Source organism: Micromys minutus (genome assembly GCF_963924665.1).
Source record: "Micromys minutus genome assembly, chromosome: 18".
Lineage (NCBI taxonomy): Eukaryota > Metazoa > Chordata > Mammalia > Rodentia > Muridae > Micromys > Micromys minutus.
The window spans coordinates 28,484,257-28,501,428 of NC_137953.1; the positions used below are offsets into that span (position 1 = coordinate 28,484,257).

The window sequence follows — 17,172 nt, forward strand, 5'->3', positions numbered from 1 at the left end:
TTGTGGCAACTTCCAGCAAAGAGCAGTGCTTTTAGAGACTTGACAGCAAAGCCAACACACACAGGGCACAGGGAGACCAATGGCCAACGCACACATGCACGGTGCATGGGGAAGTGAACGGCCAATAAAGCATCGCTAGCAGACTCTCTGGTTCCAAGTCCATGCCCACTGAGGTCTGACTTCAGTGATTAGCCCTTATTCTCCCCAGAAGAGAAAGCAGATGGGGGGGGGGGCAGTGAGCTCTTGTCTGCCCAACAGTCTTGGCAGAGCCATGCTTAGGTTGCCATGTTCTGGGTCCCATTCTTTCCTGTCTCCTTCAGCTCCTCCTACTGTAATTCTGCCTGCCAGGGTCCCAGTGTCCACTCTAGACTGGTCTCTCACCTACCCAGTTCTCTGGAGGTGCCAGATGCTCTGTGATAGTCCACAGTCCCCTCCTAGGCACCCAGCATAGGCCCCTGATGTGGTGAATAACCTCAGAACCAAGTAAAGGCATAGTACCTGGAGAAGGGGGCACCTGGCTCTCTGCACCCCTGATACCCTGGCATGGCATGGGAGGATGTTTTGGTGGTGGTAGTGAAGGTGGAGGTGGAGGTGGTGAAGGTGGAGGAGGTGGAGGAGTTAGGAGAGGAGAAGGTGGAGGTGGAGGTGGTGGAGGTGGAGGAGGTGGAGGAGTTAGGAGAGGAGAAGGTGGAGGTGGAGGTGGTGGAGGAGGAGTTGGAGGAGGTGTTGGAGGAGGAGGAGTTGGAGGAGGAGGTGTTGGAGGAGGAGGAGTTGGAGGAGGAGGAGTTGGAGGAGGAGGAGTTGGCAGAGAAGGTGGTGGAGGAGGTGAAGGAGGAGGTGGAGAAGTTGGTAGAGGAGGTATTAGACCAAACCCTGTCAGCATGCTTCCTTCCTAGCACTGCGGCCTCCCTCCCCTCTGCACAGCTTCCACTCTTTTGCTTAGAGCCAAAGAGCAGAGCCTCACCCCCACCCCACCTCACTGCAGCCTCTTTCTTGGAAAAAGTGTAAAAACAAGTCCAAGTGCTCAGTTTTCCCCCTTTGGTGAGTTGCAACCTCTCATGGTGCAGGTTAAATATTTTGTGACTTAAGAAATGTGAGACAGAGCAAGACAGACCCCACAGGTGTGCCTGCCAAGACCACAGCAGACAGACAGACAGACCAGTGTGGGCAGTGAATCTTCTCCAGTGCTTGGGGTATTTCCACAAGTGGCTCCCATGGTATTCCATCACAGTAGCAACCCATCTTCCAGCAAGACCCTCACCCTCAGAAGACTCATGTTCAGTGAATAATCATACAGCTAATAAGAGGGTATCAGCAAACTGACAAGATGCATTCTTAGCATTCATAATCCAGAGAACAACTTCCACCATGTTGGATTCAGGAGTTGAAATTTCCAAGTTTGTGGAGGGAGTGCTAGGGAGCAAATCTGGAATTTTATGTGTGCTAGGCAAGTACTCCATCACTGACCTACAATCCGGGAGGTTTTTTCTTCTAAATTGTCATTCTCCCCCTTCCTCTCTCCCTCCTTCCCCAAACATAATTCCCACATCTTGTGTAGGGTTACCATTGCTGTGATGTAACACCATGACCAAAGGCAACTTAGGGAGGAAAGGGTTACTTTTTAATTACAGTTTTATATGTTTATCATAAATAAAAAGCAGTAAGGGCAGGAACTCAAGCAGGGCAGGAACCTGGAGGCAGGAGCTGATGCAGAGGCCAGAGGGGTGCTGCTTACTGGTTTGTTTCCCATGGCTTGTCCAGCCTACCTTTTTAAACATTTAAGTATATGAGCACACTGTAGCTGTCTTCAGACACACTAGGACATCGGATGTCATTACAGATAGTTGTGAACCACAATGTGGTTGCTGGGAATTGAACTCAGGACCTCTCTCCAGTCCCTCAACCTACTTTCTTAAGAGGCTAGACCTATCAGTCCAGGGATGGCCCCACCCACAAGGGGCTGGGCCTCCCCACATCAGATCATTAAGAGAATGCCCAACAGCTTGTCTTCAGTCCCATCTTAACAGCATTTTCTCAACTGGTTCCCTCCTCTTGGGTAACTAGCTGGTGTCAGGTTGACATAACCTATCCAGTACAAGCTCCAATTATTATTTCACAGTTCTCAGTTGACTGAAATTGTCACCTGGATGTAAGTGCTCTAAGACACCAGGTTGGGGCTAAGGCCATTGGAAGGTTTCTGGGCTGGATGTAGAGGTGGTCCCTTCACCACAGGCCTGCACTCCAGAACAGCTTTGCCAGTGAGTGATGAGGGGGCTGCCTTTACCTCTCTGCCATCACATTAGGTCTGTATGAACCCTGCTCCTCAAGCTCTGACTCCCAACATGCCTCTCAGCAAAGTGGGGTGGTCAGCCCAAGGCAGGAAGCTAAGATGTGAAAGACCCAGAGCCAGGCATGTTTGTGGGCAGGGCCCATTTGTTTTGATTTACTCAGGCCAGACCTGAGAACAAGTACAGCCAAGTTGCCCTCAGCGTCACAGTCATGCAAGGTTCTACCACGGGACGAGCTGCAAATCCAAACTGGTGTGACCGCAGACATCTACCAGCCAGGCTTTCACAGCAGTCTTCTGTCTCTTCTAGTAGTGAGGCGCGTGCTGTGAGGTACCATTTAACAATCACTCTGTAATACGGCGTGCCATGACCAGGCAGGCATTGGGAGGCGCTCCAAATAGCATCAGGAAACTCACTGTTCTCTGAAGCTCAAGGCATCTGATAGGGGCCTAGGTAGTACAGTACCTAAGGGGTAGCTTCCTCTCCCTTTTAGAAACCCGTGCTCAGCACCAGTGTTCCCCGTACCATCTGCTCCATCCTCTCAAGACTCCGAGTATCTCCTCTGCTCTTTCTTAACCCCTGGAGCCTGTCCCTCAGGCTTAACCAGATGAACAGTGTCAACTATCTTGTTGCTAAACTGGTAAACAGTCTTATGGTATATAAACTAGTGAAGCAGTACAACCAATGGCTGGAAAGCATTCTGCTATTTTTGTTTTAATTATTTATTATTTGTTGAGGATTATTATAAAATTTATCCTTAATAGAGTATTAAAATAATATTCTACATCTGGATGGAGATTCCAGAAGTATCCCCAACATATCTGGTGTGTGTAATGAATAGCCAGTGTGGTTTTCAACAAAGCCAGGGACACACAGCAGCTGAGTGTTCTTTCCCACAAAGTCCACTGAGAACAATTAGCAGCCACACGCGGGAGGAAAGTCACTGTCACCATGAAAATGTTTTATCTAACTATAAAGCTAATCCTGTAAGTTGTAGCAGACAGAGTCTAGGTGAGGCAAAGTAAGATGAAAGCAGTTAGGAAAAGTGAAGATGTGGAGATACAATGTGGAAAAGAGGTCTTAGATGTACAGAGCATATAAACTATACCGAGACTTGTTAGCAACCGAGTTAAAATGGACATACATTTAGAAGGGATTTCAATAAAAAACGTGCATGTAACCTAAACCCACGGAACACTGCTGCCTTATTATCATAGTTTAATATCCATGATAGCGTGGTGTGTGAGTGTAAATAAAGTGAAAGACGCACCGCAGGTGGGCCTGTATACATGTGCAGGTTTCTGCTGGGGCCAGAAGGTATGAGATTGTACAACCCAGGAAGTTGTACGCAGCCCCGTGTGGGTTCTGGGGCATTCTGCTAATATGAGCATCCAGACTATCATCTGTTGCTAAGAAATCCACTCAACATGTTGTTTTCCATGGGACTGACTTGATATAAAGGCTTAAAAGCATGCTGCTCGTAATGCAGTACGTCATCAAAAGCCGAGCCCACAGGCTCTCAGCGCTCCGTGCTAAAGCAGAGCAAGCTAACTCTGGCAGCATTTCCGGGTGAGGGACAGCAGGGGACTTACCACAGCTTATCTTGGGTTCAGTCTGCCTGACCCTATTTTTTGTGTTCTTCAGAAAGATATTTCATGGGTCGTTCTGAAATACTCACAGGATTCCCAATTAATTATCTTCCAAGCAGAAAACTTTAGTGACTGAGAAGCGAGGCTTCAGGAAACAAAGGGAACGGTACCACTCACCTTCTTACAAATTCCTGGCACATGCGGCAAGCCCACCTGAAGCCCACCCTCTGGATGCCATCCAGGAGCTGCTTTGCTGGAACCTGACCCATGCCGAGGTCTGCACAGGTGACAGGACACTTGAGACTCCTAACAGGTCACTTTCTATCTTCCCCACAGAATGTGAACGGCATAAAGTACCACGCTAAGAATGGGCACCGAACACAGATCCGCGTCCGCAAACCATTCAAATGCCGGTGTGGGAAGAGTTACAAGACAGCTCAGGGCCTGCGGCACCACACAATCAACTTCCATCCCCCAGTGTCTGCCGAGATGATCAGGAAGATGCAGCAGTAACGTGCTGGTCAGAACTGTGCCAAGAAATCCTCACCAGCAGTTGCTGATTTTGAAAACAGCCACCTTTTTTCAGGGGAAGCACTCAGCAACCCTTTAATGAAAAATAATTAAATGCATGCTTTAAACTTTTCTGTAATTTTGGAATGATGTATCTTTGTAGAGTTAATGATTTTGTACATTTGCACATGTAATCATCACGCCCATTTTCATTACTTTGATATAAGGTGCTAAACAAAAAGGCTCTAGGTTCTTCAGCACATTTTCCCCAAAATAAAATAAACTTAAGGGCATGTTGCATATTGTTTAACCATATTGCAGTGGTATCAACTGGAAGAGGAGGGCTGGCACTGAGATGTTTTAAGATTGTAATGTGATTGAAGCTTTTCAACACATCGACTCACATAAAACCAAAATAATACCTTCATTATCAAAGTGGTTCCCATGCCTTACATAATGGAGTTAGTATTTGTGAGTAGAGAGACTTTGGGTAACGGAGATATAAATAAGAATGTTTAACATATGCTAAAGATATTTTCATATTTAAATAACATGCATAAAAGGTGTGCTTTTTCTTTCTAGTTATTATCTTGCCCTTTATAAAGCTGAAACTCTTGCCGTGGAACTTAGCGATCGTTTTACTGTTCTAAATGGCGTCTTTGTGCTAAAGACTCAGTTCACTCATTAATGTTAACATACTCATTGAGTGCCTGCCGGGTGCAAGAGACTGAATTTATACCTAGTGTTATTCGTGGACCAAGGCACCAGTGTCAAATACCTTCCCCTGAACTGGTAGGAGACACTTGGAAATACTTGAGGGCAAACTGTGTGTGTGTGAAAATCGGTCGCCGCTTCGTCGATAGATGAGGCTGTAAAGCACTTTGTAGTTCTCTATTGCCAACAGCTTTGTTTCTACCTTGCCAGTTCTTGCGACTTGCCCTAAGAGATCTGTGGTCGCAATCCGAACGAAACTTCAGAAGGTTTGTTGAAAGAGGAATGTTTTTAAGACCCTACTGCCCCTTTCATGCTCATTCTTTAATGGCACTTTCCCGTCACTGTAGACGTCTGCATTCTCATTAGAAATGTCTGTTCAGCTTTAGAAAACACTTTGCCAGAATATGAAAATAAGCCTTACTGACATTAAGTGCTTCTTGCAGCAGGTGGTCAAGGAAGAGTGACCAATATACCCACTGAGAGTGACCTACATCTGGATCGTCCTGGAGCTTCTCACCGACAGTACCATCATGTGTTGAGTGTTCTTTTCTCCCAAGTGCTATTCTTTAAACAAGAGTTTACTGGTTGCCTAATACGCAATAAATGTTGCTTTGACACAGCTAACTGCACACAGTACAAACTGGTGAAAGGCAGACTCAGATTCCCTCTAAAATAACCTTTTTCCCGTGTTCCCATCTGACGCAGTCTTATACTATACTATAGCTAGACAGTAGTCCCTCCTCAGCATTCACACTGTGAAGATAATTGTTAAACGATGGGTATGCTTCTGCATTAATCCCTTACGGCGAGGGATTTAAAAATATTTATAAAGATGCTGCCCACTAAAAATGTCCTCAGCTCTGAAAAGTGGTCTTGGTCTTGACTATACAGTGTTGGCTCTCGTGGTATTAAACAGATGATCCAGAATTGAGAATCAGAAGTTGGTGCAAAAGAAGGCCCTACTTGCTCCATATCTACCTACAGTTGACCAAAAAGTTATAGGCCAACATTAATAGTTAGCTTTGCTCTTTCTAGTGTGAGAAACTGCAGGCTGGGTCAGTAGTTCAGCAGCCACAGTCATACAAACAGTCCTTGTGCATGTTAAATCTTTCAGTGATAAACCCAGTCTCTGCTTCTTCATTGTGACAGTATTACTAAGAGTGAGGAAGGGGCTATTTTGTTACACCGTGTATAGTGAATGTATTGTACCGTGTCTGTGAAAACCGTGCTTTAAATTCTATTTTCTTATGTTTTGTTGGGGACAGAGCACATTAAGTTTGAAAGCAACAAAACTATCAGAACTGAAGGCAATTTATTCAAACTTTCTGTCAAGAAAAGCTGCTTAATAAATGTACATGAATCACATTTAAAATAAACTGCCTCTGACCCAAAATCAATATGGCTCTTTATTTTAACTAGTTTCACTTTAAGAACCTGCATCAAATTTACTGTGGGAACTAAAACATCACCCAGGGCCTGTTTGTCAAGCTCCTAGTTATTTTTGCAAAATCTAGATATGTAAAGATTTTGTTCCCTCTCATTTTGCTTATTTTTCTGTAAATACTTTATCATAAGCTCGAGGCTAAAACTCTACGTAAACTATTCAGTTAAACAGCCAACAAGATGAGCAGCCTCATCTCACTGACAGTAATATTCAGAGACTACTTTCAGGTTAGCATGGGTCATACTAACTGCAGGAGAAATGTCCACAGCATGTGTACATATGTGTAGAGGTCAAATGTCAACATGGTGTCATCCTGTCACGTCTCTGCCTTGAACCTGAAAACCAGAGATCTGTCCAGACTGGCTGAGAGCATGTTCCGAGGATCTTGTTACTGCGTCCCCAGCAGTAACTCCAGTGCTGGGACTGGAACTCAGCACAGCCAGCACTGTGCTAACTAAAGCCATCTCCATGGCCCCAAGGTCTCATGTGGGGCATCCCCCCACCCCTGCAAGGATACTCTATGAAAAGCTTCCCAGGAAGCTGGAAGGAGTATCCACGGCTGGTCTTGCCTCCTGGGACTGCCTGAGAGCTGACATCTGAATACCTCATACCTTCACCTTAGAGTCTAGGGCAATCTGAATCTATTGCCTAGAGTTAAGTATCTTTTCAAATAAAATAAATGTAAAAGTAAAAATGTTAAAATACATACCTTCTCAAACAATTCAAGTAATACACTCTTCTGTAAACATCAGCAGCATGGGATGCATCTACCAACTCTAAATGTTTGCTTAACATCTTTAATATCTAGTTTGCTCAGAATCGTTCTCTATTTTAGTAACTGCTAAAGCAGCAAAGAAAAGAACTTTAACATTCCTATCATAAAAGAAAAAGAGAAAGGAATGTGTGTGCTCAAGTGCACGTGGCTGTGAACCTAATGCAAATGTGACAGTGATGTGACAGCCCTCCACACTGTCTTCCTTAATGTTAGCACACCACACTGCAGAGACTGAGAAACACAACTGTTGGATCTGGGCTGTGCATTCCATTTCTGATCACTTCCTGAGGAATGTTATTTCCAATGTGTATGCACACCAGGAAAATGTGAGAAAGATCATGGTACAGTCTGCCATTTTATGCCCCAGATCATATTTACAAGGTAACTTAATGAGAAGAGATGGTGCCTTGACTCACCCTGGCCCACTATAGGTATACAGTTGTAACTGGTTATAAACACAAAGTCAATCATTTAAAAATAGTCATCCAGAATACGATAAAATTAATCAAATACGCCTTATATTAACTCCTAAAGCCAGAGTTTCCCATATAAAAAGGGTTTCTGCAAGCCTCTTATCTCATTCTTCTTGCAGCTCCACATCTAAGTAGGATTTTAAAATTTATCATTTCTATATTCAAATAATTATTTCACACAACTGTTATGATCAATGCTTTTTATTACATAATAGTAGTCATGCTCAATCACCAAGGTGAACAGAAACTTGTAAATCTGATTGTACTAAGTAATTAACTATTACATATATGTCTTCAATTGGGTAACATTAAAATAATTCCTGTGTTCTTCATACACTTTTGCTAACTGGGGGATAAATAGAGATATAAACACAGAAGCATTTTTTGTAAAGCAGACAAGATTAGCAGAGATTAGAACTGTATTTATTGTAGTCAAAGCTGTACCCTGGCCCTAGTGACAGCACTCTAAAGAAGTTCTTCATCAGGGAAGGGTCGAGGGACCTGAAGTGACACCTGGCAATTCCTTAGCCTCTATTTGAGTTTTGGTTTGTTTTTTAAGAGCTAAATTTTACTACCTCTCATCGCACTAAAAGCTAGTCGAAGTTGAGAACATTCTGATCAAAGTGAGTCTGAACATGCCTTTCAAAGCCCTGCTGGTCGTAGTCAGGCGGGAACTGCTCGCTGCACATTGGGCACACCTTCCAGTGACTTTCAACGTGTTCTTCAAATTTGGTCTGATCGTAGTTAGGAGGGAACATTAATTCACAGAGAGGACACTTCTTGTGAACATCAAAGCTTTTAAAGAAAAAAGAAAATAAAGAATTAGGTAATTTTCTAATTAACTTGTAATAGCACCTGTCCATGTACAAGTTGATTTAATTAATTAGCTGCTATTTATACTAAACAATTTATCCTCAGTCTTTACAAGTTTAGTTAATCTTTTTCTGTTTCTAGATTCTTGGTAATACATACAGAATCTGTCTTTTTAGAAAACCACTACTAAATTTAGTTTTACAATTGGACTGACAAACACCAAAACCTACCAAAGGCAGGCATTCTGTAAAATAAGGCTTACTTGGAGGGGGGTGGGGTGGGCGCAAGGGGGGGGGCAACACACATTCCCACTTTTTAACCAAAATGTTTGTTTCTTTTTTTAAATTCCAAGAATGAATACAACTCATTGTTTTCCACCAGTGTCTACTGGGTTGAGCATTTGGGGGCTTGAGTGAATTTACTGCTCTTGCAGAGGATCAGTTTAGCACCCTCTCTCAGCTCAAGTGCCTGACCTCCAGCTCCAGGACATCAGATGCCCTTTGCTGGCCTATAAGAGCCTTGAACTCCTGTGAACAAACCCAAAACAACACACAGAATTTAAAAGTATCTACTTCAAAGTTATTATGCCTCCAGCTCTTCAAAAGATGGAGCATCTGAATCACAAAAGGCAAGATCGTATGAATGCTAGAACCTTGAAGGGGATTTATGTTCTGTATGCTAGGCTCTGGGCAATGTGTTTTTTAACAAGTTCCCAAAACCTAACTTTTAGAATCACTTGTCTTACATAATTCTATAAAATTCTACAAAGGAAAAAACCTACCTGGAATCAAAGCAAAAGCCTGCTCCGTGACCTCGTAAATGCTGGTTTGCTGGGTCAGAAGGGATGGGCGCGCTCTCATCTTCCTGTCACAGAACAAACAGAAGTACCAGGCCAATGTTGTAAGAAAATGAAACCAAATATATAAATTCTTTAATTTAGGAAGCTCATAATGACACTTAAATTACCCAATTTAGGTTTTAGCTCTGTTATTACTTAAACTTTCCCATAAAGCTACTTATATGAGCTTATATACAACTAACATAGAGCACGGACAAATAATGTGACTTTTCTCAAGTATGTACTCCTCCCCCATTTCCAGGGCATACACTCCAAGTCCCATAGTAGAAGTGAGGTTTTCTTTCATTCATGGTTATGAAAAACATTAATTTACAAATAAGACATGGTAAGACAGGTTAACAACAGCAAAGCAAAACACACTGTAACAACCATGAATTTGAGCTCTATTATCTCAAAATATCTATGGTATTTCAACCTTTTATTGTGGTTTGGTTTTTGAGACAGGGTTTCTCTCTGCAGCTCTGGCTGTCCTGGAACTCACTCTGTAGACTAGGATGTCTCAAATTTGGAGATCCACCTGCCTCTGCCTCCTAATGCTGGAATTAAAGGTTTGTGCTACATTTCACCCTGCTTGCATTTTAGCTTTTAAAGAACTTTATGATGTGTCTGCATAGCCAATTGCCAGCACTACTTCTTAGTGCTCGGAACCCATTATTAAGTTATTTGAACACAAGTACTTCCGTCTGAAAATAAGAGACTTCTACTACGTTATTAATGGACACAGAGCATACACAGGCAAATACACTGGACAGAAAATGACTTCGATTTCTCATGAGAATTTTAGCACACTAAACTAAATCCATTGAACCCTCAGGAATCACTTCCAGCCCACGGCTGACAACTTATAGGTGAAAGCACGGGAAGAGAAGACAAGCTCTAGCTCAGAGGGACACTGAATGAAGCCAGACCAACCCAGGCTATGTGTACGTGACTTTGCTCATTTTTTTATAGCTCCAAAGAGAGGGAGACCATTTTCCAAATATTTCAAGTCTGCTGTTCTGTTCCAATGATTCTCGTCTAATCACTGTTAACTTGCAATCATCTTTTTGGTTAAGATGTTTATAAACACACATTATACACTATGCAGAAAACAAGAATACGGGAAAAGTAATAACATATATGAGTGTATGCGACACATTCTTGGGTTATACACACTGGCAGAACTAACTGAAAAACACATTTAGCAAAATCAAAAGCCAAATCAAAACATCCTGTCAGACTTCAAGGAAAAAAACCATCTATAGAACAGAGTTTTAATCACAAAGAAAGCACTAATTTGAATTCCCATGTCTGACTCCCAGAGTCATTTTTAGATCTATTTGTACCAATTAACATCCAAACACAGAAGCTCACTGAACACCAAAACAAAACAGAAAAAAAGGCCTCCTTCAAGCCTTCTCAGCAGCTAGTACCTGCACTGACCACAGTGTTGTTGGGCAGGCAGTGAGCGAGTCAGTCATGCACGCCACGGGGAGAGCAGGGAACGGAGCTGCTGTGGCGATGCGGTGGGAATAAGGGAGAGCAGAGTGGGCAGAGGCACCTGCCTCTTACCTAACTTCCCAGCTTGGGAGTTATACAATGACTTAAAGGTCGCAGAGTCTGGTGCGCTCATGCATGCATTTTTTCTAAGAGATAACTGGGTGACAGAGAAAACAGGGCTAATAAAACATAACTTATGTACAAATAAAAAAGATGATATATATGTGTTGAACCTGTTATGTTTATTATCCAAGACACGACCACTTTTATTTGGTATCAGATTACTCAAGCTCCCAGGAACAGGACTTCTAGCCACACTATCTGAAATACTGGGTTTGCTTACTAAGCAACAGTGATGATGAAATTTCAAAACTATTTTCATTTTTGTAAAAAAAAAAAAATCTAATTTAAAAACATCTTTAAAAATGAAAAAAATGAAGGGGAACAATAAAACGACATGTTTTGGCATCCTAACCTCCAAATCTTAAAAGCAAATATTTAAACTAGGAGACAACTCTTTAAGAGCTAAAAACTAGGTAATTTATTACCCACTTGCCCCCCCCCCCATTTTAAACTGCCAACAGCTTATAACTGTTTTGTAAGCACCATGAATCTACCAATGAACAGTACAGTATAAACAGTCTACCAGACAAAGCAATGCCATGCTTGTTAAACACTAGGAGGGAAAAAAAGTAAAAGCAATTTCTACTAAGCCATACATAACTTTTAATAATCCTAATCCTAAATATTACTACTTTTTAAAAGAGAAATTCTAAAGTTAGGTGTGGCAGCACATGTCTGTCATCCTAGCACTTGGAAGGCAGAGGAAGGAAGGTCACATGAGACAGAAAAGCCTGGACCGCACACCAGCTCTGCTCTCAAAAGCACTAGAGGAAGAGGCCAGTGTGAGCACACACACTGGAGCCAAAGGCAGGTGGAGCGGAGATTACCCGCTATACTTAGTTTCAAGCCAGCCACTACAAAGTGAACCTCTGTCTCAAATAATATATATTGAACTCTGGATGTTACATTGAAAACCAACCATTTCTTTTCTTTTCAAGACAGAGTTTCACTATGTAGCCCTGGCTCTACTGGATCTCACTTTGTAGACCAGGCTGGCCTCAAACTCAGAAGTCTATCTGCCTGACTCTTCCTCCCAAGTGCTGTATTTAAAGATGTGTGCCACCACCACAACGGTTAAAAGCATCTCTTAGGAAGTAAGAAATGACCTCTTTGGAAGGTAGCTTGAGCCATGAAGTATGCAGTCTTCAAAGCAGCCAACTCCTGTAATTACGATTAATATAACTCATACTGATATACAAAATGATCAATTGGATCTCCACTTAAGAATAAGTTTGCAACCATAATGAACTCATTCCAGGACCACTTCCTGAAAGAGCAGCTCATATACTGGATCCTTCTGAAAAGCATGATCCCCAGAGACAAGGGACCCTAAATTCCAGTTTAAAAAAAAAATATATATATATAGATAGATACACACACACACACACACACACACACACACACACACATATATATATATAATAAGAGTGAACGAGCGAGGAGAGAGGGAGGGAAGGAGAGAGGGAGGAGGAAAGGGGGGAAGAGGAAGAGAGAAGGAGAGAGAGGGAGAGAGAATGCTTGCACATCTGCCTTCCAGTTGAATACAAAAACTGAGAAAAATAGGCTGTTTCTTACATTTTTTTATGGCACTTAAGATATAAAGTAGACTCAACATGGAAAACAATCAGAGAATGCCCCTTTAGTTTTGCTCTAAGATGGGGGATACAGAGCTGGAAACATGATCCTGGAACTTTCAGTAACCGCCCCGCTTCTGATGAGATTATAGGAGTATTCCACACTGTAACTGGGTGGCTTTTGCAAAGTATTTTTAATTCTTAGTGTTCTTAGTGTATAAAATATTTAGTGTTGTTTTTTAAAGATTTTTTTCTATTAATCTGAGATGTAAGAGAAAATAATTTTAAATGTAATTTCCTTTAAAAAGAACCAAAAACATGGTAATGGATCGATCAGTCTACAGAAAAATATATGCTACAGTCTATCTCCTCCTTCACCCCAAGTCCATGCCAGAGAAAGTGGCAGAATAGACTGGGAATGACGCTGTTAAGGCAGACCCCCTACAAGAACTAGGGGATGAAGGGTTAAAAGCAAAATAACTAAAAAATCTGAATGTATTTTAGTATTTGATTACATGGTTCTATAAGTTAAAAGAATGAGATGCCATTGGTTAATTTTTAAAATAATAAACTTGAGTCAAATTATATTAGAAATTGAAGATGGAGAGTTGTATATCTTAAGGGGCTGTTAAGATGCTGCAGGCGTCTGAGGGAGAATCATCAAGGGGCTCACATGTTGGAATGCTGGTTTCAGCTGGAATGTTTGAGGGGTTAGGAGATGTGTCACTCACTGGTGGTGGACCTTAGGGCTCTTTCTGTCTCACGGTTTCTATAGATGAGTTCTCAGCTACTCTCCAGTGCCATTCCTGCTCCCTGCCCTGATGGTATGCATGCGCTCTGTGGAACTGTAAGCAAGCCCCCAATTAAATGCTTTCTTCTAGAAGTTGCCTTGATCATAGCATCTTTTCACAGCAACCGAACAGTAACTAAACAGAAGCCTCAACAGTAAAGAATATTTGCTGTTTTCCAGAAGACCCAAATCCAGTCCCTCACATCCACATCTGCTGGCCCACAATCACCTGCAACTCTAACCCTGAAAAGTATTATCCCAAAGACTTCTACATAAAGTGTCCAGAAAAACACTGTTCATAGTAGCCTAAAGGGGAAAATGATACAATCCTATAAAGACATAAAATATACACTATTAAGGGACTGTCGAGATGGCTCAGTGGTTAAGAGCACTCACTGGTTCTTGCAAAGACGCAGATTTAGTTCCCAGCATCCACATAGTGAGTCACAACTACCTGGAACTCCAGTTCTGGCCTCTGCTAGCACCAGGCACACGCATGGGGCACAGACATACATGTAGGGCAAATACTCAAATATAAAAATAAAAATAAATCTAAGTATGTATATGGAATGTTCAGATGATGAAATATTATTCAGCAATGAAGGAAACAAGCAATTTCCATGTGTTTCCATAAATGCATGCTAAAATAGTGGTAACTTTTAAAAAACATACTGGGGAATCCGAAAGAACTCATGTGCTACAGTTTGACTTATGTACTAAATGTCGAGAACAGACAGTCTGCAAGGGAAGCAGATGGAGACTTTTCTGGGGTAAGGAATGGGTAAAGAACAAAAGAGTTTCTCTCCTTCAAACTGACCCCATAACTGCACAACTGTGACTCTGCTGACCATGAGCTACACACTTTACATGGGGAACTGTATGTCAGTAAAGCTACTGCTCGGTACTACCATTCTAGGAAACCTAAAGTTTAAACGGCACAGTAGGTTAAAAACAAAAGTAAAACCAGAAAGGGAGGGAAATCTATTTCTGCCTAATCAAGAGAAACAAAGATCTGGAAAGGAATCTTCCACTGTGCTCTTCAGGCTACTTAGTAAAACGAGTCAAATGCTGTTGCAGATCATTCCTGCAAATACACTAGGACAATAACTGCTACTGTGGCAGCCAATTTAAAATGAATCCACAAGCAGTACATTGTGACAAATGGGGAGCAGCAAAAGTGTGATTTTTCAGTAACTCTAGAGTCACAGGACTTTTTGAAAACCACACTTTTTACAAGAAAGGCTAAGACTGTGACAGAAAAAATGTCTATCAACAAAACGGTCTTCAGTGGGAGTTCATTACTAAAGACTCATTCGGAAACTGCAATAGAACACCTTTCTAGAAACAAGAATGAAGAAGGGAAAATTCCATGAAAGTGGGAAGGAACTGTACTGGGGGAGGGATGCCTAGTCTTAAGCAGCAGGATTACAAGTCGGGATTGCTGCACCTGAAACAGAGACAACATGTCCACTGATTCTCAGGGCTGGGGGCAGGAAAGCCTGCACTCGTGGCAATCCTGGAGGCGGTGTTGCTGCTCATATACAAACACTTACTGAGGGGCAGAGACTTAGATCATGTTAGACACTGTTAAACACTGTGTGAAGGTACCTGGAGTACCATGGAAATCCATACTGTTTCTATTGGATTTTTGTCTTGTGTTTGACAGGTGGCATTGAAAAACCAATTCTACTTGGTTTCAGCTCTGGATAGTGCTAACACCACTTCCTAGGACACCCTAACTTTGAGAAGCAAAGTCTCTGGAACTGTTGAAACACAAAGCAAGTACTATGTAAAAGCTAGTGTGAAGTAAGCAGACGGCTTGTCCAGTGTGCCTCCAAAGCTAAGCTGTACCGTGGCCACAGTCACACATCCCAATGGCAACTATGCTTATCTAACATTAAATTCAAGTTTTTAATTTAATTTAGACATGCTATTTTTAAAGGTTACTAAATATTAGTACATGAGTACTTATTAGCTATGTCTTTTGGCCTAGGAAATGGTGTAGAGGCAATGTTCAGGGTGCTATGAGTGCAGAACTCTAGTGTAGCCACAGCTGAGGACAGTTAAAACCACAGCATTCACAGATGGCCTGAAGAGGCTCTGACCCTACATCTACCTCACTGCAGTGTGATTTAGGTCTAACTACCTAATCAGGACCTCAGTTCCTTCCACTAGCAACCAGTAAAGATGACAATCCACCTCTCAGAACTGTGATAAACAAGTGACTTATCGTGTATATAGGGTTCAGCAGGCAAAGACCCAGAGAAACATTTACTCCCTACAATATCATTAAAAGTATTAGGTAAATGAGACTTATAAGGGGTTCTGGAAGCCACTGGCTTCTGGCACAGGAAAGAAGAGGAAGTGGCAGCTGGAGGCAGCAGCACAGGCTGAGAGACTAGGACATCTCAACTTAGTCTCCAAGTGCCCACTAGGTCACTGTGACTATGAACCACTCCCACAGGAAAAGTGACTTTTCTTATTCTTACTAAAACTACATAATAAAACCCCTTATTTGCAAACAGTTTTGCTATTAAAGAAAAAAAAATTTGAAATTTTAGATGTAAATAAAAAGCACAGAAAAATCGTGTTTAGAAACTACAAATACTCCAGACACACATGGTTAAGAACCCTTCTATCTCATTACCCAACCTAAGCATCTCAGCAAATGAGCCCGAGACTCTAACATTGTTTCTCATGGGTTTGCAGGAGGGCAAAGCACACAGACCAGAAAGAACATTCTGCTAATTAAGCCGAAACAGACGATCATGGAAAAGAAAGGCTTGTCACTTGTAACATCTATGCCAAGAATGATCAGATTAAATATGCAAAATGTAAAGTAAAATTGTAAAAAAAAAGCAGTAAGATACTATTAGAGACCTTAAACAGGCTACAAAAGTTCTGACAGTTTTCCTAATTATTCCCAGTAATGGACACAGGAGGCCAAAAGGCAGGAGGGAGAAATACATTTTTCTCCATTATGAGTGTTGAACACTAGGTCTAAAATCATGCCTGTCTGAACACTGATCAGTTTCTGCAAAGGTTAATAGCAATTAAATGCAGCAAACTATATTAAATGAGAAACAGGTCATGATACACTGTACTTGCAAAGAGCACGAGAAACCATTTCCTTGAAATGCATCTCACTGCACAGGAGATCTAGGAGCTGCCTCTGAGAAAAGGAGCCCCCATCCACCGAAGAGCTGTTCTGAAAAACTGTATTTACTAAATGGGGTTAGTCTCTTAAATATAAGCTTTCAGCCAGATACAGTGGCTTACACCTTCAGTCCCAGCACTGGACGGAAGAGGCAGCTGGATTTCTAAGAGCAAGAGAACACCCTGGTCTATATACTAAGTTCTGGTAATAATAGTAATCTTACACCATATAAGCTAATTTAATTATCATCATTTTTATGTTGCTACTAGAAAAAGAAACATCACGTAAGTATTAAGAATGTCTAAAAGGGGGAGTTTCTTTCTCAAAAAAAAAAAAAAATCACCACTATATGATAAAGATAATAAAATCTACCTTAGAATTTATAGGATGTGAATATAAAACTGAAATGGCAGTATCTGCTTTGCATACTATCTTTGTGTCTTCTTACTTTCTTTCTCCTAGGCCAGAAGACCACAGTCACAGGATTGTAGGTAGTTACTTAGAAAGTCATAATTACACTAACTGATATGCTACGCCCACCTCCCCCATACACAGGGTGTCTCTGTATAGCCCTGGCTGTCCTA

General features: G+C 41.8%; 2 protein-coding genes across 5 annotated transcripts in view; one reads left to right on the forward strand and one right to left on the reverse strand.

The window, feature by feature from the left end:
* Positions 1 to 4,717, forward strand: part of JAZF1 (JAZF zinc finger 1) — a gene marked incomplete at its 5' end in the record, with an annotated part of 294,697 nt that extends 289,980 nt beyond the window's left edge. For all 3 annotated transcript variants that reach the window (XM_080932108.1, XM_080932109.1, XM_080932110.1), the window contains one exon: positions 4,214 to 4,717. In XM_080932108.1, coding sequence (XP_080788234.1) covers positions 4,214 to 4,390 — 177 coding nt within the window. In that variant the 3' untranslated portion in view covers positions 4,391 to 4,717. The remainder of the gene's footprint in view (positions 1 to 4,213) is intronic.
* A 3,261-nt stretch (positions 4,718 to 7,978) lies between these two features.
* Positions 7,979 to 17,172, reverse strand: part of TAX1BP1 (Tax1 binding protein 1) — a 50,311-nt gene continuing 41,117 nt past the window's right edge. For both annotated transcript variants that reach the window (XM_080932486.1, XM_080932485.1), the window contains exons 17-18: positions 9,388 to 9,470; positions 7,979 to 8,588 (exon numbers count right to left, since the gene is read on the reverse strand). In XM_080932486.1, coding sequence (XP_080788612.1) covers positions 8,387 to 8,588; positions 9,388 to 9,470 — 285 coding nt within the window. In that variant the 3' untranslated portion in view covers positions 7,979 to 8,386. The remainder of the gene's footprint in view (positions 8,589 to 9,387; positions 9,471 to 17,172) is intronic.